We start from the raw sequence: 23,577 nt of genomic DNA, 5'->3' as shown, positions 1-23,577 counted from the left end.
GACTTAAGATCAATGAATATTATGAGCATATGAACAAGCATGTTCTGTTCAGGTTTTGTTCATGATACTGCAGACCTAATGTTGCATTTGCTGGTAGAGCGCCGGCTCTTGATTGAAGTCCTTTTATGTACTGTGAAGATCCTTGTAGATTCATCCGGTATTTGTATAGGTTGCTTTCTTTTTTTTATGAACTACAATACAATACTTCTTGAAAGTTGTATAACTCTTATGGTGGGTTTAGGATCTAAATATAATGGCCTGTATTTTCTTTAGTCTACTACTTCTTCAATATTCTTCTCATAGGTCCATTACCACTATCTGCAAGTAAAATCTCGACGATGTTATCTTAAATATTTTAGTGCAGAAGTTTTATTCCTTGCAAATAATTTTTTGGTCTTTTGAATTTTATACCTCACCAAATTAAGCTGATCTTTCATTATTAATAACTTTTTGTGATGAAATATATAATAAATGATAAAAAATTAATAATATTTTTTAAACTTAACATCTATAACTTTATTACCTTATATTGAATTTTATTTCTTCTTTAATATTCATTAAAAAAACCATGTAAAAAACACCTACAATTCCAATTTTATTGTCCATAATATTAAGACACTGTCCTTAAATTATATGCTAATATTAAGGTTTATTAATATTTTATCAAAAAAAAAACTATAGTTTCGAATTACTATAAAATATTTATAGTAAGACAAAAAAAAAGAAAACAATATTAGGTAAACAGTTTTTACGCAATATAGTTTTCGCAAGTTAAATCACAACGCGAATAAATATTAAAATCTAAATATTGGTAACAATCCTTTTAACCTTTCTTCTTATCGGATAACTCTTTGGGTAAGGAAATGTCGTTTTGGTTGATTTCAGTTTGGTTTCCATTTACTCGCACCATGATTTTTCCATTTTCGTGGATTATTTTGCCATTTTCGATGAATTTTCCGTTTACTACCACACCATTTTTGTGCTGGCAAATACCATTTTCTTTGGTCTGAAATAGTTAAAGGAAAGATATTAATAGTATTACAGATTACTGATTTTAGTTTCTTAGATTAAAGATTTTATTTAAAATTGACATGAATAATTCGTAATTTCAACTTGCTTATCAATCATCTAAAAAATATCTTAAAAACAATGCAACATAGTGAATTTAATTAGGAACTATATCATACATAGGAGTCAAGAGACGAGAAATCTAGATTACGTTACTTCAATGTATACCTAGAGCCTTACCTGGTAGTGCTCATTAGTACTATTTATTATTTGGTACATAGCCAAAATAATAAGATAAAAACCTATACGAAGGTGGGTAAGAATCTACTATGATAGTCTGACAGCATATAAATTCACTTGCATTGGAAAATAAAGTAAGGTGTCAAAGTATAAAGGAGCAACAATTATACGAGTTTCAAGATACAAGGAGTGCCAAGATAAGATTGGCTAACTAGATAAATGATGCATCAGATAACACAGAGCTTTTGCTACTAAAAGGTAGATAGAGAAACATAACTACCCAGATAGTTTTGTAATAATTGAAAAATACTAAAACGTACGGTATTTTTAAAGAAGTCATATTAGAGGAAGATTATTTTGCTTGTTCCAATAGATTTTTTTAGTCATTGTCTGATGGGTAACGGATGAGCTTGTCTATACACAGAAGTAGTAAAATGATATCTTATATAGAAAGCTATGCACAGAAAAGCCTTAAATCTAATAAATGCAAAGCTTTACAGCTATCAAAAGTAGATACAGGAAATAAAGTAGATAAAGAAAAGTCGTCTTTAACGACTTTTTCCAATAATTAAGAAATATAAGGGAGTCTCATCAAAAAAACCTTGTGCTAATACGAAAGTCCTAAATATATCAAAATAGTCTTAACCAACTCAATAAGTAGTACCTAGCAAATATGGTTGTGTCTGCTTCACTAAGGGTCTCAGAATTATTCTAACTGAATTTAATAAAATATTTTTAAAGATAGTGGCTTGATTGATTTTACAATTTTTAGAATTTCTGTCTACATGTCATAAGTAGTTATCATATTCTAAAGAGGACGCTACATTTACCTTGAATTTTAGTTTAGGCTTCAGTGACTTACCTTAAGACTTTCACTTTGACTAGTTGCAATTTTCTTTGATTTTCCGTAATATGCCTTCCTATAGTAATCAGCAAAGAGGTACATGAAAATGACCACGTTGGTAACAAAGAAGTAGGTCAGCGCTCTAGGCAGTTTGCAGTCCATTACTACTACGAAGGCTAAGTAGACCAGCATGATACCAAATTGAGTCTAAAAAATAAATTTTAAAATGTTAACGAAATATTAAAGATAAAGGTTTCTGTATATACCGGCCTGGTCAACAAATGTCTTGCGTGTGGAAAAATTGAAATAATAAATTAAAAAAAATTTAAGTCGTTAAAAAGAGATTGATGTCATTCCTCCTAACAACAGTTTGATCTAAATTGAACGTAATGATGGTAGAACCGAGACTTGCGGCGTATTGTTTACTTTATTTGCCCTCTTATCAGCAAACACAAGTGGTAAATTGAGAAATCATTGTGGTTTTCTCTTTTAACCTAATGGTGTGCTTTTGTTGCAAGAGTATCTCTGTATTTATAATTGCAGAGGGTAGTGCAAGCACCATTGTACTCAGGCCTCACTATTGTCCTTTGTTAAAGGAGAAGAGGACTTCTCCCTCAGATCGTCATCCAGCCCAGTGAATCAACTAGACCGACAACGTCGCCAAGGGACCCTCTGATCCGTTTAAGGGATGGGTAGAATGTATGCTGCTACGCGTTAACGAGAGACTAGGGCAGTCACAAAGTATGTTGTCATTGTTATTGTCTCGTCTTCATGCTTGCATGCCCTGCGTAGTGAATTCCTACTCAGTTTCATTTAAAAAAAATCGTCATTTATTTGACAGTGACCAGTTAGCATGCCTGTTATAACACGTAAATTTCTTTAGTCAGAGATAATTTGCGGATTGCCTCTAGTTTGTCCGGACAGCTAAGAAGCTCCTTGGGTAAATTGCAGGGCCTTGTGTTGGGAAATAACCCAATAACACGTTTTTCTGTCATCGAGATGTATTTATTTCTTAATTGCTCTATGTTCATAATTTTAAGAACATCATCGATTTCTAGAATGTTCTCATAGGTGAGAAGATAATCAATTTGAAGTGGTTACTTTCAAACGTTTCAAACTTTTGAGGAAAACAAATATAACCTATAAATTGCCATGAAACGCTCAGATACTTAGGTCTTAAGCCCGCTTTCACATCCCTTGTTGATAAAAGAGGCACTTATTAAACATTTTCATCCCACTAATTAAGTCAAGCTGGTAAAAAGGCCGCACGGTCAAAGTTTAGTTATATAGTCGATCTCAGTTATTGTAGAAGTCAGGTTGGGTCACGAGTTACCTGTATTCCCTTTACTCTTTAAACCCTAATATGGGTCTCTCTCTCTAAAAACTCTTGATTGCTAAATATTGGTTTAAGAGTTGCAGTACACAGTGGAGTTGAGTTACTGTCGTCGAGAAGTAGTGAGTGCGTCAAGTCGCAAATCTTAGTCGCTCACGGAAATTTTCCCTATTATCCTCATTACCCCTAATACCCAAGACGGGTTTTTCGCTTTCTCTCTCTCTCTCTCTCTCTCTTTACACCTTTAGTGACCTAGACAGGTCCGTAAGCACCCTTATACTTTAAACCCAGTTAAAACTACCTGTATTATTGTCGCTAGTTATGAGTTCGGTCGTCGTGTGTTAATACAATATGTTAAAATAATTAACCCATTGTAATTAGAGTATAAGCACCATTGTTAGTAGTTAGTAAGAAGTGAGTGAAGTTACCTGCTAAGAAGCAAAGTGAGTATAAATAAGGTAAAATTAAGTATATAATAGAACAGCAAAGGCAATTCATAGTTTACAACTGCTTTTATGAATAACTGTTCCATTTTCCTGTCTTCGGATCTAATAAATGAGCATATTTTGCATTGTAAAAGTTTTTGTTTCATTTATTAAGTTAATTGGTTCAGCGTCATATAAGCTGTAGTCCTTCGAGAAACATACAGAATAAACAAGTACAGTCCACTAGTACTCTCCAGTGGCACAATTAAACAATTGTGCCGCCTCTATTTGGGGAAGAAGCCAGGCAGCATTTCTACCCCTTATTCAAAAGCGTGTGAGAGAGAGATTTTATTAGCTCTTTGATATTCGCCATAGTGAGATTCGCGAAGGGTTCTGGTCCTACTGTTTCAAGAGCGGCGGTCTGGCTTGCTTGGCAATCCCTTGCCAAGAGCAAAAATTGCAGTCCTCCTTAATCCAGCCAATATCCACTCTGTTCTTGAAAGACGCTTCCACGAGGGTGCAATGTCATTGCTGTACTAGTTCCGACGTGAGGCATAGTATAATCACAGATGACACAGAATGACAGCGTATAATCACCGTTTTATCAGTAAACTTGCTACCGATTACTTGTTCTGCCGTCAGGGTTATGCCGTATATTTCGCTTTGAAAGACATTTGTCATAATGCCTAATGCTAGCTTTGTATTTAATCAGAGGTCTTTGGAGTATATATGCCACAGCCCGAACCTGTTTTAGTTTTGAAATCCTCCTAATAGACATTAGTAATATCCGCCATCCGGTTTGAAACAGTGCCCTTTATGTTGATTGTGTAAGGCTTAATTAAAGCAAAAATTGCCAGATCAACTCGAGCCTCCAGTACAGGAAACGAGTTTTTTGCTTTTTGCCAGAAACTTTTTGAGGGCCTGTCTCCACACTTATGTTAATCTTAGTAGAGCAGAAGTGCATCATTATGAGTAAGACGACTCCCCTGACAAAAATGTCCAGGGGCATCAGCCACAGCAGATCTTCAAAGCCCTGCTTGGTGTGGTTTTCCTAGCTCCGTTATGTTGAGGCAAGCAATTCTTTGAACATGGCCTAGTTTTCGACAAATTGTGACCTGATCTACTTTATGGTACCAGACAATAGCATAGGTCCTATAATAGCTGCGTAGATCCACTCTAATGGAGAAGCCCTAGGTCTTGCCAATTGTGTCAGCATTGCTCGTAAGAGATTTATGCTTTCTGTTCTCTTTTGTAATGTGAGAGTTTCAATTTACTTTGCTGTCGAGTGTCGGACCTAGGTACTTGATGCATAGCTTGGTGAGGTGCCTAATAGTTTGAGTGTCAGAAGAGATGTTATTTCACTTTTTGGTAAAAAACATAATCTCTTTTTTTTGGGAATAATGGATAAAAAAAATAGGCACACCATTTCTCTATCATTTGATGAGTCGCCTTACATTTTAGCCGTTAGCAGAATGACTAACACATCTAGCATTTTAGGCAAATGACTGAATAATATTAGACAGGGGAATAAGACTGTCCAAAACCATGTTTCACAATAACAGAGATAATACCACTCTCCCTGCGGGTGGCCCCTGGTCACGTTCTAATTTTGACGTTCTGCACACTGATGTGTATAATTTTTTTTGGAATGCATGTTAAAAATTCTTTCTAATTTTTAGCGACTGGTTTATTTTACAGAGGCTCCTTTTGTCAAACACACTCTCGATGTCAATAAATACACCCAGGGTTGACTCCTTGTGGTCTATTCCTGGACTCTTTGTGGTGGACCATTGACCTTTCCATCCGCTCTAACACTGAGTCTATTGACCTTTCTGGAGTGTATCCGTGTTGTATAGGATGAAGCGGTTAGAGATCAGGATTTCAGATGTTATATATCTTTCTTATGGTACACAAGAATATTTAGGTTTTAAGTATTACGTATGAGATTGCTTTCAGCTTATTTACTGGATACCTATCAGAGAGAGAAGTCATAGATAAAAAGAAACTAATATATCAAATAATAAAGCCTCTGCGTTCTTTATCAGAGTTATGCTACACTTTAGACCTATTAGGACATTATATATTTGTAACAATGACATGCTACTAGTTAATGTTTTCTTTAAAGGAAGTCCCAATGCAAAAATAATTTATATTTTTTTTGATCGTTGACGGATAGAATGAGATAACAAGATCAAAAAAATCAGACGCAAAATATTTTATAAATGGTTGCCACGGCTTTGCTGGCATATGCGTACCCTTTTGGCGAAATTTTCAATAACGTTCTGTTTTATTGATACGGCGTCTAATTTCGACTTTCAATGTTTTGATGGTTGCAGGCTTATTGGTCTAAACCTGTGACTTCAGATAATCTAGAAAAGTCTAAAGCCAGAAGTCTAAAGGCGATAAATCGTAAAAGTGTGGAGCTCAATTCTGGTCACCAAATCGGGAAATGACACGACCAGAAGCAAACTCGAGTAAGATCGTCAATGTCTCACGGGCGGTATGAAATATGGCACCGTTCTGCTGAAACCACATGCCATCAAAATCAGTAGCTTCCTAATGAGGCACAAGAAACTTTGTTATCCTAGCACGATAACGTTCGCCATTCACTGTTACCACATTATCTTCTTCGTTTCTAAAGAAAAATGGTAATTATTAAAATGGTAAAAAACAAATTGTATGATACGATGCGGATGCACTGCTTTCTGATGAATCATTTGTGGATTTTCTAAGCCCCAAATGCGACAGTTTTGCCTATTACCAAAGCCATCGAGATGAAAAGGGCCTCATCACTGTAAATTGCTTTTGTTTGAAAAAAATAACCAGATTGTAGAAGGTAGGTAGAAGTTCTTGAGTCAGTTGGGAATTTGTAGGCATGCAGCTGTAAATTTGTAGTGAGAATTCGCTGAAGAGTACCTGTTGACAGGTCCGATTCTTGTTCCCGATGGCCGTTTGTTTTCGTATTTTGAATTGACGTTTCTCATCTTTCTGTCACACTTTCACGAATGCCATAATGTTTTGTTCTGACGACATCTACGAGCTCGTAGCGTAGCGTGTTCACATCACTGACTCAACCCGTACTTGCAATTTTTTTGATTATGATTTTCACAGTATAGATAAATTAGTATACATTATTTCGACCGAACATTAGACGCATTGTACAAATAGTGGTAATTTAACTTTCACCATTTTGATAATAATTTTCGACAATCAGGGCGCGTTGTTCTACCGTGTAGAAATAACTCCCATCTGCCAATTTTTGAACTGTCACAACATAATCGTAATGTCACATACATTACGGCTATCAAAAATTGCGCTCAATTCAAATCTTGGTTCTAATTGAAACACCATTTATACAGAAAAATAAGATCTTTTCATCTCGGAAATCCAGATAAAATAAAAATTTTCTTACCAATTGCATCCAGGTCATGTACTTCTTCCACCACAAGTATTTTTGGTATTTGGGTCCCAAGGCAGACAGGAAATAATAGAAATACATGACTACATGAACCAAAGAGTTAAGGAAACCGATAACGACGCCCTGTTCACCTAAAATATAGCATTAAAATAAATTTGTATAAGTCTATATATCATAGTCTTACCTGGAAGATATTTAAGATAGGCCCATGATCCGACCATGGTAACCGAATGGTGATAGACATGTAAAAAGCTAACCTGATTCTGCTTTTTCCTCATTACAAAGAACACCGTGTCCAGTAGTTCAGTTATTTTTGAAAAAAAATACCACCAAGCTCCTGTTGCAAGCTAAAAAAAATTGTAAAAATAAGATTCCTTAAAATATTTTTGCTTGAGACTTACTAATGCTTGAAATTCCTTATTTGGTGACGGGTTTCTACAAGTGTGCTTCAAAAAGTGAGGTATCGCGTTTTTGACGTTTAGAGCGTGCGAACACAGCCATATACTAAACAACACCTGGTACAAGTTATATATTATCATGGCGGATTTTAATTCAAACGGTTTTCTATTTTTCATGTAGTTCGGTCCAAAGTACAGCACGAACCAGAGGTAGGCGACTAGAATGGAGAATACTGGCAGGGGGGAGTGCATGAAAAGCCATGAGTCTACAAGGGGATCTGAAAAAAATATTTAAGGTTTTTAATCTCATATTTTGATATGGTTTTTGATAAATTAATAGCTTCATTCCGTAATCGGCGCAAGAAGATTTATAGTGCGCTTGTTTTGGAGTAAGTATCCAGTTTTCTCTTGAATCCCGTGGCGCCATCTAACATTCGTGCCTTAAAACATGAACTAAGGTATCTGGAGCCGAGAAGGTAAGCTATTCAGATAAATATGCATTAAAACATAACTAAGTTATTTGTCGAATAAAAAGATAGTCTATAACATGTGTGGACTTTAATTTTTAAATTTTTGATTATGAATGATTTTTAACAAACTCTTCCTGAGTCTTAGACATTACGATAAACACAAAATTATATATTACAGGCAGTTGACATCACTTCAGGAATAAACCAGATGATAAATAGAAAAAGACTTTGATGCCTTTAGTCCTATTTAAAATAATAACTATTTAAAATTATGTACTTAAAATTTATAAGAAAATATAATATACAAATTTATAATACTTAAAATATTGAATTTTTGAAAATGTTTTTTAATGATTGTTAAGTATTTTATGTACTGCCTACTATTAGTTTTGTATTTTACCAATTAGTGACTTTAATTTTGTTATTTGTTACATTACTGAATTTATTGTATTATCTGCTAATATTTTAATAATTGTCTTATTATTAGGAATTGCTTGCTGTTGGACAATAAAACTTAAAATTTTTTTTTTGAATTATTTACTTAATTCTATTCTGCAATGATCATGTACGGTTGGTCGAGGTTCATTTGATTAAAAAAACTTTGATAGCTGTTTTTCTGACAAAAAAATGTAAGATTTTGATTTCGATTCGAAAAATTCGTAAATTATTGATCCAATAGTCTAGCTGTTTTCAAACCACCTCTAATGAATTTGATTAGGAAAAAAAAGATTTTGGTGGATCAAGGTTTGAGAATGATTTGCTTAAGCTAGACAAGGCAGTTCCGAATAAATTGTCATCATCAGTACTCATTAGTACAGTGTAGAGGAAAGTCGCCTAATATGGGGATAGTTCCTAATATGGGGTAGTTCAATTTTGAGCTAGAACTAGTTGCGACATCTATTATCTGCATTACGTAAAATAAGTTAGGTTAAAATAAGTTTGTTTGAAAAATAAAGTTTTTTTGCCGGTTGTAGATTTGGATATTTTAAGCGACTTAAAGGTAAGTTTTAAAACTTTTAATTTAAAAAAAACATCTCAATTTTTCTAAAAAGTCGCCCCTTCCAAAAATCTAATTTGCTCCTAATATGGGGTACCTATCAATTCCTAATTTGAGGTACCCCATATTAGGAGATAATTATTTACTTTTTGATTAATACCAAATATTTTATTTTAGATGCCTAAAAAAAGGAAAGTTTGGGTCAAGCAGCAAATGATTTCAGCAATTTTAGCTGTCAGATAAGGTCAGATGGTTTACAAAAAGAGTGCGAGGACCCACGATGTGCCCCAAACAACCTTGGAAAGGTACGTAAAAATGGAAGGCAATCCTGAAGATTTATTCTTCTCTGGGACGCAAAATTGTCTTTTCACAAGAAATGGAATCGCTGCTCGCAAAGCGCTGCTTAGAAATGCAAAGAAGTTTTTTTGGTATTACATAAAAAGATGTGTGCAGATTGGCATATAGCTTATGCAAAGCTAATAATATAAAAAATCCATTTAGCGTAGCCAAAGAATCTGCTGGGAAGAAATGGTTTGCCAGCTTTCTGTCAAGGCACAAAGAATTATCATTACGAACTCCTCAAGGAATATCATATGCACGAATTAAATCCTTCAAATTTTTTGATTTGTATGAGCCACTTCTTGAAAAAATAAATCATAATCCAGCCAGAATTTTTCACTGCGATGAAACTGGCCTCACCATAGTGCAACACAAGCACGTTAAAGTCGTGAAAAAAAAGGAAAAAAACAAATAGGTGCTATTACCTCCGCTGAGCGTGGGTCTTTGTTAACCACAGTTACGTGTTTTAGTGCAACATGAGTATACATACCGCCCTTTATAATTTTCCCACGAAAAAACATGAAAATAGAGCTTATGAATGGCACTCCTCCAGGATCAAAATATGCGTGCCATATATCTGGCTGGATCCAACAAGAAATATTTGTGGAATGGCTTCTCCATTTTATTAATCTGACAAAGCCTAGCTCTGATAATCCAGTGGTTTTAATACTTGACGGCCATTATTCCCACACAAAAAATTTGGAGGTCATAACTGTGGCGCGAGAAAATTATGTTCAAATAATATGCCTTCCACCATATACAACTCATCGGATGCAACCATTAGACGTTGCTTTTATGTCTCCGTTTAAAACGTACTATACACAGGAAATTCCAAATTGGCTAAGGTTGAATCTCGGATGTGTAGTAACAGGCTATCAGATAGGAGAACTTTTTGGGAAAGCCTACATAAAAGTGGCCACCATGGACACGGCCATCAACGGCTTTAGAAAAACTGGAATGTTCCCTCCTGACAGAAACATATTTAAAGAACATGACTTTGTGGCAGAAGTGCAGGATATGTCTGGTGAAGAACTAGAAGAAGCAGAAACAGTTCAGGAAGAAAATATAGAAATAGAAACAATAGAGGATGAATTAGATAACAACGAGCCAAAAAAAAAGCCCTGAGAGATGGATTACCCCAAAGAGACAGATTACTGCTTTGAAACAGGTTACTCCTGCAAATTTAATGCCTGTTCCAACTACTTTTAAAGATATTATTAAAAAAAGAGTACAAGAAGTGGTAAAGCTGCGGTTATAACTAGCACGCCCTACAAAGAAGAATTGGAGAGCAGCATGGAAAAAAGAAAATTACCTTCAATTTCGGGCACTAAAAGAAAAATTGGTTATTTAAAACCAAACCAACAGAAAAAAAATAAATTGTCAGTGGCTAAACAGACACGAAAAAATGGGAAATCAGTCTCCTGCTGTTCTTCTTCATCAGACTTGGCTTCTGAACCGGAAAATCAAGATTCAGATGACGAGGTAGAAAACTTTGAGGAAGATGCTATTTGTATGTTTTGCGAAAGTCCATTTTCTGAAGATGTCAGAGGCGAGGAATGGGTGAAGTGCCAAGGCTGCTTCAAGTGGGCTCACGTTGAGTGTGCTGGTTGTGAAAGAAGCCACTATATTTGTGACTTTTGCGTTACAAAATACATTTGTTTTGTCTTTTTGGGTGCATGTAACTTTTAGGTATTTACTTTAATAAATAATACCTTTTATTTTTTTAGTTTTTTTTTAATAAATAATACTTTTATACAAAAAAAAACAAGCATATTTTGGTTATTTTTAGTTTCTACATATTAAATTGGGTACCCCATATTATTAGGATGCCATGACTCCTAATATGGGGTGGTGCAACTTTTTTTTAATGTTGCATGTCTTCTTCTGCATTTAATTTTTAACATCTTTCCTTTTATCAAATCCTTAAACAGTGTAAAATGAATCGTAAAATATGGAAGTATATAAGTTTTTAAAAAAAGTACCCCATATTAGGAGACTTTCCTCTAAGAGTGCGAAAAAATTGTTTAATGAAAGAAAAGAATAAAAAAGTGGAATCTGCCAAAAAAATTAACCCCAGAAATCAGTTAAGGAAAACAATAATGAAAGTAACGTACTAAAAAAAATAACAGCTAAAGAGAAATACTGTGAGAAAATACTCTGCTGCAGTAGAAAATTTGAAATAAAAATTATTAGATTTAAAAGAAGTAGGTTATGGTGAAGGTACAGAAAAAAGAAAAATGCACAGTGAACAGATAGAAATAAAAAATATTTAAGCTACTCGCTTAAATATTTTTTAATTTTTTTTTTCGCGGTAAAATGTAAAAAGTCTAGTCAATTAATGATTTAATTTTTTTTTTTGGTGAAAGTGAGAAGATAAGATTAAGAGGTTAAACTTTGTCATAGAATATTCGTAAGAAAATGTAAGTAAATAGAAAAACTAAATACTTGTTACAGTTTTTATATTATTTTTTTTAAATTTTTCAATAATATTTTTTTAATGCCATTTTTTTATAATATATTTAATAAAAGTATGGTAATTTGCTTTTTATGGATCCAATCCACTATCTCTATCCCTGTCAGCTCTAAAGAACTAAAAGTTCAAATTCTTAAAAAATCTTAAGCAAAAAACTCAGCTTTCAGTAAAATTTTGACTCATTTTTATCACGCTCTAAGTCAACTTTTATTGTAATTAGTGAAATTTTTATGAAAATACAAGTTTTTTTCTTATAGTAGATTTTTAAATATGAGATTTAAAATTTTCTTCAATATACTTAAATCTGATTTAAGATTTCTCTTCTCTTCTTTTTCACAAATAAATGGAGCGTCAGCAACAGTAACCACAGTAAAAGGATGTCCCCAAGGAGGGGTTCTGTCACCTCTACTGTGGACATAAGTAGTAAACAAAATTCTTAACATATTAAGTAGATCCGGATTCACAGTTCTAGGCTACGCAGATGACCTGGTAGTAATAGTTAGGGGCAAGCACGAGGGCGTAATATCGAATCGAATGCAAAGTGCCCTAAATACTATACAAAACTGGGGCGAAACTGAAGGATTATCTTTAAATCCTAGAAAAACAATTTTAGTGCCGTTTACCAGAAGAAGGAAGCTAGAACTCAGAGCACCTATATTAAACGGAACTCAGCTAACATTTTCTAACGAGGTGAAATACCTGGGGGTTACCTTGGACCACAAACTAACTTGGAACAATCATCTAGACAAGACCATTTCCAAAGCCATAGTGGTAATCTGGACATGCCGCAAACTCGTTGGCAAGACATGGGGGCTAAAACCGAAAATGGTATACTGGATCTACCAAACAGTCATTAAGCCCATCATCACATACGCTTCACTGGTATGGTGGCCGAAGACCAAACAAACAACCGCACAGACCAAATTAAACAAAGTCCAAAGGCTGATAAGTCTAGGAATAACCGGGGCAATGTCTACTTGTCCTACCACAGCCTTGGAGACACTGCTAAACATGCCTCGACTTCACATAAGCGTGAAAAAAGAGGCAATTAACAGTGCTCACAGGCTTTTCCAAACCGGCAAATTCAAGCCTGGGGATTTAAGTGGTCACCTGCGCATCCTCGAAGAAATTAAACTGAAAAATGCCAGCAAACCACGTGACCACATAACAGCCATGCTGGATCTAGAAATTCCATTCGAAGTGATCATAGATGATCGCCAATCATGGGAGAAAAAAGAAGTACCAGAAGCCGACAATGCATCGCTATGGTACACAGACGGTTCCAAACTAACAGAAGGAGCAGGACTGGGCGTGTCAGGCCCTAACATTAAGATCTCAAAGTCACTGGGCAAATACCCTAACATCTTTCAAGCTGAAGTGCTTGCCATAGACATATGTGCAGAAGAGTGCATCAACCAAGGCCTCCAAAGAAAAGACATATTTATACTATCAGATAGCCAAGCTGCTCTAAAGGCCCTGAAAGCTTTTAAATATGATTCAAAGCTAGTCTGGGAGTGCAAACAAACCCTAAAGCGCCTTACAACAAAGAATCAAGTAACACTAATGTGGCTACCTGGCCACCGGGGTATAGAGGGGAACGAAGAAGCCGATCGCCTTGCAAAAAAAGGGGCTCAAACACCATACTATGGTCCAGAGCCATACTGTGGTTTAATGAAGACCCACATCACCGAAGACCTAAACAGGTGGGAAAAAGAGCAATTGCTGTCGCACTGGAGAAGAGCACCAGGACTAAGACAGGCAAAAAAGTTTATAACCACTTCTAGAAAAAGAGCTGAACAGCTCCTAGACATGAACAGATCAGACATCAGAACAACAGTCAGACTCCTAACCGGTCATTGCCCAGTGAAATATCACCTAAAGGCAATAGGTATAACAGAGGACGACCAATGTAGATTTTGCAGCAATGCCACAGAAACAGCAGAACACCTGCTCTGTGAATGCCCGACCCAACTCTGCAAGAGGCTCAAGTACCTGGAAGGGGTACAACCAACACCTCAAGAAGTGGGACAACTACCTCCCAAAAATATAGCTTTGTACGGCAGAAGTCTAAGACTTTTTGAGACAAACTAAGACAAGTAGAGTTATGCACAAAATATCTCACAGGTAGCAGTGCTGAGCGGCGGATCAGCCGAAACGACTCCCTTCTCAATCTACAATCTACAATCTCTTCTTCTTGAAGTTTTCCGCACATTTATTTAAGTTTTACAATTTCTTATTAAAATATTAAATTCTTGAGATTTTTTTGATAACGTAGTGATTCATTTCAGTTTTTATTTTGCTTAGTTTACTTTTATTCCTGGGTTTTTTTTTACATATTAACTTGGTTAAAAGAATGCTTGGTATTTTTGGATGTCTAGGAATCTGTAATCAAATTATTATTTTTATTGAATAACCTTTTGTTAATCTTAGTTTTAATTTAATGCACAAATTAACATTCACAATTTTATTCAGATTTCTAGACATTAATTTAACCGTCTTGGATACTATTTGATTTCTAATAATCAGTTAATAGGTAAATTTCTAAAGTGAGTACTGGGATAAGTATGTGGGACATTGAACAATAAACCAAATAGTCCTATAGTTTATATCAGATAAAGCTAGATGAACCTCATCGAACGTAAAGTATCCAGTGTTGCCGCATTTTATATATTTTCTTTAAACCTTGATATTACGCAAGCAAATAATACATTCACATGTGTCACAGTTATTCTACTTAAATACATATTTACATGAACAAATTTTTGGAAAAACCAAATTTTCCATTGCAAGTTGCGGCCTTTATTTAAGCTTAAAGAAATACAAAATTTACTTAAATAACAAAACGCAAATAACTAAATGTAACCTTGTAAAAAACAGCAATTCGTTTGAAATAGTTTGCAGAAAACAAGTAAAAGATAAATAATTTTACATAGTATTGTTTCAAAATAAATAAGTAAATTATTTGCAACATTTTTAAATTAGTTTTTGAAAAATCTTAAATTCTATCTCTCAATAATAATAATAATTAAAATAATACCCTAAATAAAAATGAATCTTTAGTGAAATTAGTTAGTAGCTGTAAATAATGTTGGCTTAACCAAATATCGGTCTAAAATTTAATTCAGATTTCAAGTGTGTTAATAGAAAACAAAACATTTGACATCAATCTGATAGTGCGAATGCGTTAATTAATGTAAATTCTGTACTGAATCCAATAAGTGATTTTGACGTACTAATTACTTAATAATTTCCACTATTCCCGATTTAGTCCGAAAAAGGGATAAATTATAAAATATAAATTACTTCTTACCTTTTTTACTTTCCAATAATTCATTATAGTTTTCAACTATTAAGTGCATAATTGACGCCATTTTGAATCTGGAAAAAAAATTAAACATTTAAGAAAAATTAGGTAAAGGTAAATAGTATGTATAAGTTGTAATTAGTACTTTTTTAGGGATCAAATTTTGCAGGTGCTACTGAAATTTGAATTTGAAAAATATCGGCAGTTTTAACTTACAAATGCCTAAAAAATTAAAGCTCTATGAGAATAGAATTCTTATTGTATTCATTCTAAATTTAAGAGGTCATAAAGAGTTAATTAAACTATATCTACTAAAGGAAAAAATTCTATTACTCCTTTTTTAGAATCTGTTAAAAGTAGGCCTGCCCAAAAGTCTTTAACGGAGAACAAGTGTGATCAATTAAGAATTCTTATATTTTTTAAAATATGACCTGCCTTTTAATTTCAGTAATATGCAGAAGGAAAGAATCAATCAATCAATGCTTTATTATCATAAAATTTAATAAATATATATATAATAGTGAATAGTAGTAAACATTAAATAGCACTGAATCTTATGGAACATTATTATTAGACTAGATATCTTTTCACAATTGATTATACAATTTGTCTATTTAATAAAAAGGATCAAAAATAGTAATTTTCCTAAATCCATAGTTAATTACAAAATACTACAGCGGCTACTTTTCTAATATTTAGATCCAAGTCTAGTCTCTTAAGAAAATAAATTAATGGTCAAATTAAATATTTTTAATAGTAAAAAAGTTCAATATATTATTATAAATATGCCAATGTCTTGAAGGCATTTCCAGATATCTTAAAAATGCCTTGAATCGTTAAATATTTTCTTTTTCAAATCAAATCAAATGTATCGTAATATTCTACAGGCAAATAGAATATATTTCACTAGAGATGATCGAATATCCAATGTTTACACAATGCAGGAAAGGCAACATACTACTCTTTAACATAACAACAAGACAAACAAAATTATGTTATTATTAGAGAACGCTAATGAAATAATAAAATCCTTAATTCTGATCTATATATCCTTCTTTATCTGATTATGTCTTAATGAATGCACTGAGAATAAAATAGGTATTTTATCACATATTACACAGGACTACTATAGTTCTAAGCGGTCTATACATTACAGAAACTGTTGTAGTATTGAAGATTTTCTATTTTTTTTTATTATAATGACTCTCCTATCAATAAAAATATTTAAAAATGTATAACAAAAATTGGTTAAGCTATGAAAATTATTTGGAAAATGACAAATATTATAGCACTAAATTAGTGCCCTTGTATTAATCTTTGGAGAATATTAAATTATTAAACTTTTTAATAGACTGCTAAATAACAAAAATACATGAGGTATAACTTATGTTATTTCTAAGAAGGATTCTTGGGCAAAACTTCTCTAATTTTATCCATAATTGCTTGAATTTATATCTTCTTAAGCTATTTATAAATTTTTATGCATATAATAAATATCAAATTTATATATTAAGTCGTAAATCAACGGTTTTAAGCAAAATGTAGGTCATATAACTGGCTCCAAAACCAAATTCAGCAAAACGCCTCGGCCATTGTCTTTTGAAATCAAAATGGTTGTTATAAGGTGTACAATATTGCCTAGTTTTATAACAAAACCCCGACAGGTCAATGCACTAATAGAAATTGCAAAATATGAATAAACAATTGATTATGATGAATTTGCACACAGTAGAATTTGATTTTTTGGCATAAATCTTTTATGTAGCGACCCATTTAAACTTTCTGTAATTTTTCTTTTTTGTTAGTTAACTTAATCAAGGACTCAAATATGTTTTTACGTATGTAGATATTAATATATGTCTTACGCTATTTTATAAAATATTATAATATAATATAGTACTTACAGGGGTCAATCCTATAATTAATGACACGCTCAAATGTATAAAATATAAATTAATATAGATTAGAATTATATTGTTTACTTTATATTAAGTGTACATTTATGTCATTTTGAATGACATTTATTTTTTTTACCTTCATATTTTATACCTTTATTACCTGAACTCTAATAATGAAAAACAGAGTATGTTCAACTAGGGTTTATCTATCACGATTTTTAATATAATAATATTTGAGTAAAATAGCAAAAAATACACTATAGTTATAGAAAAAAACCTGTAATAAAATTTTAAGAAAAATATAATCGAAAAGATTTTTTAACTTAAAGTTAAGTATAGTTAACGTTAAGTTTAGTTTAGCACATAAATTACATAAATTTTTTTTTACAAAAAGTCTACTATTTTTTACAAAGAGAGACTACGGGAAAAATAGTTTATTTAAAAGTTTAGAAAAATTGAAAAAATTAAAATAACCATTAAAAACCTCTTTTGTTTGTTTTTTGTCAGTTACTTGCTGGAAAAACAAAGGCCTTAATTTCCCATAAAAAACCCACAAATAATAAAAGAATATAATTACGAACATGTGCCATAAATATTTTGTTTTTTTTTTTAATTTTTATCATTTAATTTTTTTTTAATCATAATTTTCTTTAATTTTTGTCAGTAAATATAAAGAAAAGCCAATAATGAAATAATCACAAAAAATCTTTGAGTGTACGAAAAAATTTTTCCTTATAAAAGTTCGGTACAGAATAATAAAAGCTATCGTTAAAAGAGAGTTCATAAAATATATTTTTTTTAATCTTAAATTAAAAAAGGTAATTTTCGTGAAGTAAATAGAAAATAATTATTTATTCATTTTTGTAAAGCAAGGCGCTAAGAACAAATTAAAAATAATTTTACTATTTTTTTTTCTTAAAAACGAGATTTTACACACAGTTAAAGAAATTATTGACAGCTTTTGGCTTTTGGCTAAAACTATAAGAAAAAATCTAAATAGTACAAGTGTAATTTATTGTCCATTAAAATAAAAAAAATAAGAATATAAAGTCTCTATAAGAACAGTTATAAGTATCATGATTTTTATTTCAAAATTGCCATATAATTTTCAAATTATTAAAAAACAAGCGGATAAAAGTACACAATACATTTTTACAAAAAAAATAAATAATTTGATGAAACCATTGACTTTTTGAGCTTACTTCAAGCAATTACTCATTTCTATATACAGGGTGTCTCTAAAGAATGGATATTGCAAATTTCTCGACAACCTCGTATATTTTTTAAATAAGCTCACACCCGTCGGTTTTCATTTTTTTTTTACAGTTTTTTAATAAAAAAATATATTATACAGGGTGGCTCAAGAAGGAATTATAACATTAAACTTAATTTATTTTAAATAGCAATGCCGTAATGTTTTTTTTATTTTTAAATTTGACTTCCAACTTTAGATTGATGTGATGTTAAACAGTATTTAATTATGAAATATACAGGCTGTAAAAAATTATGTACAGTAAATTTGCGAAGTAACCACTCTCTTTTATAGAATTTCAAACTGTCACTGGCGATATATTTTTTGCTTTATCTCTTATGCGTCCATTTATCCTATATATATTTTCCTTAATAGTAGACCCATAAAAAATAGTCTAAAGGATTAGCGTCCGAAGATCTAGTAGCAATTCATTTCTTTATGATAACTGCTAAAGCATGAACTAATTCTAAAGGTAAAAAATCTAAATATAAATCTGCATTTAGATTTCCTTAAAAAAATATGGTCCTAAGATCCTATTGTTAATCATCTCCATGCATATATATATTGACCTTTTGCTGATTTATACTGGGTATTTTTTCCAATAATCCAGGTTGGGTTTTCTTGAGACCAGTGATGATAATTTTGTTTGTTAACTTCTTTGCCTAATAAACATGTACTTTTATCTGTAAATATTATATTTTCAAAAAAAAATTGAATTTGTCGCATAACCTTCTCATATTTTCAACGAATCCTAGGCGAATTTCTGAATAATTTTTAAGAAGTTCTTTTACACAGGAAACTTTAAAGGCATGACAACGTTTTTTTTTAAATATCTAAATATCGAATTTTTATTAAAATTTTGATCTCTTGCCAAATTACGCGAAGACGCACAAGGATGTTCTTGAAGTGCTAATCTTAAATTTAACTTATCTTCTTCAGAAAAAAACGGTCTTCCAGCTTTTCGTAAATTTTAATATTGGCATGCTCTTGATATTTTTATTGTATTACGTTATGTTCATATTTGGGTATTTTGTTTTAAGTGGGCTGAAACCTCTCGCTAATTTATTTCTATATGACAATAACCAGCCATTATTAAAATATCAGGTCGTTGATGCTCCATTATATACGATTTTTTTATTTCGAAGTTATAATCACAGTTTAAGTAGTCATCGTTTTATTGTAGTGGCATTCGTTAATAATGACGTTGACACTTTATCTTTTTAAGGTATTCTTCAAAGCACTCCTTTTATTTATCCAAATCTTTAATTTTATAAAATAAAATGTGCAAATTGGTCACATTTCGACACTCAATACGCCAAAAGCGGTTAAATTTAAGAATAGCACATTATAAATAATATATGTTTAGAGTTTTACGTAGAATCGAAATTTAAAAGAATATATAGGGTAATATATTTGAGAAAACACAGGTGGTTATTAATTCCCTCTTCAGCTAGCATGTATACTAAATGTGTAATAATGTGGTACCTGTAGAAAAATGAGCAAGAAAAAGGTTTGAACGTTTTTAAGGAATATACGGGTTTGTCGATAAAACTAAATGTTTGATTACCAAAACTAAAATCTCTGATTAGTATTTCCTCGATAAATATTATAAATAAACTTTTGAAAAATGTGTTAAAAATCGATTAACTATCTTTTTGAATTTACTTGATGTTTTATTAAAAAAACCAATTTGGACTTCCAAGGGACTAAGTACTGCACATGCTTTCTCCAAACTCACTTCAGAAATCACCAAATATTTGAATACAAACAAAAAATATATTGCGCTCTTCATTGATCTGGCAAAGACATTTGACAATATGCCACATGAAGACCTGCAATAAGCTTTAAACCATTATGACATTAGAGGTAATGGGTCTACCAATAGAAGTGATAGAAGTTTAGTGGGCCATGTACGCAAAATGGTATGTGTCAAAACACGGAACAAGCGTCAGTTGTGTTAAGTATACTTTGACATTTCATCATGAATCGTTTAAGTCAAGAGCAACGTATAGCTATCGTGAAAAGGTATTACGAAAATACGCAATCGGTTAGAGCCTGTTATCGTGCTCTTAGAGAAGATTTTGGCCATCGTAGACGGCCTTCTGAGCTTGCAATAAGGCGCACAATTAATAAGTTTGAACGGAAGTACACTCTTCTGGATAATAAGCCACCAACGCGACAAAAAAGTGCAAGGACCGCTGAAAATATCTCCGCTGCAAGAGAAAGTGTTGACGCGAATAATAATGTGTCTGTTTTGGGCCGTTCTCAGCAATTAGGCATTTCACCAATATTTCTGTGGCGCATTTTGAAGAAAGACCTAGGCCTACATCCATATAAGATGGTTCTAACTCAAGAATTGAAGCCTGACCATGGTTTGCGAAAAACGTTTACCGACTGGGTCCTATTGCAGTTGGAACAAAATGCCGATTTTGGGAAACAAATCATCTTTTCAGATGAAGCCCATTTTTGTCTTAGTGGTGTTGTCAATACGCAAAATTGCCACTTCTGGTGTCAGAACAATCCCCAGAAATGAGAACAGGTGCCATTACACCCATTAAAAGTGACTGTGTGGTGTGGTTTGCATGTCGGTGGAATTATCGGTCCATAGTTTTTTGAGGATGCAGGGGGGCGTACTGTGACAGTCAACGGAGAGCGCTACCGCGACATGATAACAAACTTTCTTTGGCCTGCAATTGATGGTGGAGACTTCGAACAGAATTGGTTTCAACAGGACGGAGCAACATCACACACCGCTTACAAAGTTAACATAACTAGGGTTATTCGCGAAATTCAGCCCAACTTGTTAGAAAAAGTGATTGAAAATTGGGTTCATCGTCTAAACGTCTGCCGCCGTAGCCGAGGTGGACATCTTAATGATATTTTGTTTAAAACCTAATGTTACATAATAAACTACAACATGAAACACCAATCATAGAAATTAACCAATTCGTTTTTATTTTTTAGCAATTTAAACTTATATCATTCTTATTGGTAGACCCTATATATTGTTGGAACAGATCCTTAATTTGGAAAACGCCTATAGTGACCCTTTAGTAGTATTAATAGAAGTATCTCAAGATACAATACTGAGGCCTCTTCTTTTTAAATTAATGTATCTTAATACTTTTCACAAACTTTCTTTATTGAGTCAATTATTGTCCTTAACTGATGACACCGCACTCATTTTTAATGGAAAAATATGGGAGGACGCCAAAAACGTATTGTGCAATAACTTTAAGTAGATAAAGGATTGATTATGCACCCAAAAGTTCACAACCAATATGGAAAAAACAAATTGCGCTTTTTCTTCGAGAAATATTAATAGACGACCTTTCAATAAAATAATTTTAGATAAAGTTGGTAAAGAAGTATGTGAATTAAGAAACACTAAATATTTGGGAATTATACTGGACCAAAATAACAGGAGAAAACATGTAAATTATATTACAGACAGAATAAGGCATTTAAATCAGACAAAAATTATATCTACTTCGCGAATTTCTACACACTAACCTCCTCATATTTTCAACGCTAGGCGTTGAAGAATCCTAGGCGATTTTCTGAATAATTTTTAAGAATTAGAATTTGTCGCATAACCTTCTCATATTTTCAACGAATCCTAGGCGATTTTCTGAATAATTTTTAAGAAGTTCTATTACATAGGAAACTTTAAAGGCATTACAACGTTTTTTTTTAAATATCTAAATATCGAATTTTTATTAAAATTTTGATCTCTTGCAAAATTACGCGAAGATGCACAAGGATGTCTTTCGGTCCTTCCTCCAGCTTTCCGTAAATTTTAACATTGGCATGGTCTGATTAAACTAATGACTTTCTGTAAGTCATTAGTTCAATCTTTTCTTACTTGCTATATAATAGCATAGGGAAGAGGGAGGAAAGCTACCTTGCAACCCTTATACATATAATTAAGATTAAAAGTTATTTAAAAAAAAAAGATGTGCCACATAGAACTATTGTATGATGAAGATATACAGGGTGTTTGAAGAATAGACGAAGATATTTCAATGGGTGATTCCTTGTGAAAAAATATGAAAAAAAGTTTTTATAAACATGGGTCCGGAAATGCACAGTTTTCAAGATGTAGGGTGATAATTTTTTTTTAAATATTATTTTTTTATTAATAATAAAAAATATATTTACTCGATTCTTTTGAAATTTGGCAGCATTACTTATTGTATTAAGAGGCTAAATTAGCCCTAATTAGATTAAAATTATAAGGTCCAGTGGCATCCCGGGGGACATCTTAGCAAATATTATTGGCAAAAAAATGTACACCACTGCCTTTTTTCAACTTTAATATTTGTTGTTTGATTAAGCATTTAAAAATAAAACTTTTTAACCTATTGTATCTTTTTCGTATCTCACTTCTTTTTGGGCAAAAAAATACCGTTTTATTGCATGCCTGGACATAATTGGTTTATTAATTTTTGGTAAAAAAATTACCGGTGCCTTGGAAAACAAAAAATCTTCTGTATCTTGAAAACTGTGCATTTCCGCATCCATGTTTTTTTACAAGGAATCACCCATTGAAATATCTCCGTCTATTTTTTAAACACCCTTTATATATGAGATGTAGACAACATGTGTACACAAAACTGACATTGCTAAAAGATGTATAGGCCATCCATGAGTTATCAAGAATAGTGTGAATAACTGTTTCTCTCTCCCTCTAGGCGCAAGAATATTTATTTTAAGTTTTTTAACTATTTTAAAAGTATTATAAGGGTCCAAAGTATTATAATTTATTACGAATCGAAACTAATGCAATTTATGTTCTTAAAAATTTATTAAAATAGTGAATATAAAAAGACAATAAAAAGCTTTCGGGCAAAAAATTAATTTCGTATAGAATAACCAGAATAAAATTTAATTTACATAATAAGTTGAGTTATAACAGAATTAAATAATAAAACAAGCCCTATATATTAAGCTAAAAAAAACGTAATTTTCTTAGGTCAATAAGCCTTTAATCAGAAAATTTTTATCTAAAATTTCTTAATATAAATATTAATCCTCTAATAAAAATAATAAAACTGAAACTCACATATAAGACAATTTTGTCTATAATATGTGCAACTATCTTTAAAATTGTATTAAAAAAAATATATATTAACTAGCTTAAATTAAGTAGGATCGTCATGTAAAAAAGCAGGTTTA

The 23,577-nt window shown here is 32.2% G+C and overlaps 1 protein-coding gene across 3 annotated transcripts in view; it reads right to left on the bottom strand.

Moving 5' to 3' along the window:
- Nucleotides 1-571: 571 nt before the first annotated feature.
- Nucleotides 572-23,577, bottom strand: part of LOC126746369 (elongation of very long chain fatty acids protein 7) — a 41,318-nt gene continuing 18,312 nt past the window's right edge. The window contains exons 1-7 of one of the 3 annotated variants that reach the window (XM_050454596.1): nt 17,154-17,289; nt 15,256-15,323; nt 7,670-7,944; nt 7,453-7,615; nt 7,263-7,399; nt 2,111-2,299; nt 572-1,006 (exon numbers count right to left, since the gene is read on the bottom strand). In XM_050454596.1, coding sequence (XP_050310553.1) covers nt 824-1,006; nt 2,111-2,299; nt 7,263-7,399; nt 7,453-7,615; nt 7,670-7,944; nt 15,256-15,316 — 1,008 coding nt within the window. In that variant the 5' untranslated portion in view covers nt 15,317-15,323; nt 17,154-17,289 and the 3' untranslated portion in view covers nt 572-823. Of the gene's footprint in view, nt 1,007-2,110; nt 2,300-7,262; nt 7,400-7,452; nt 7,616-7,669; nt 7,945-15,255; nt 15,325-17,153; nt 17,290-23,577 lie in introns of those variants that run through there. The other 2 variants (XM_050454597.1, XM_050454595.1) reach the window with 2 other exon arrangements.

The sequence above is a fragment of the Anthonomus grandis genome, chromosome 17 (genome assembly GCF_022605725.1).
Source record: "Anthonomus grandis grandis chromosome 17, icAntGran1.3, whole genome shotgun sequence".
Classification (NCBI taxonomy): domain Eukaryota; kingdom Metazoa; phylum Arthropoda; class Insecta; order Coleoptera; family Curculionidae; genus Anthonomus; species Anthonomus grandis.
The sequence above is the reverse complement of the archived record's forward strand: the minus strand, read 5'-3'. Positions and strand labels throughout refer to the sequence as shown.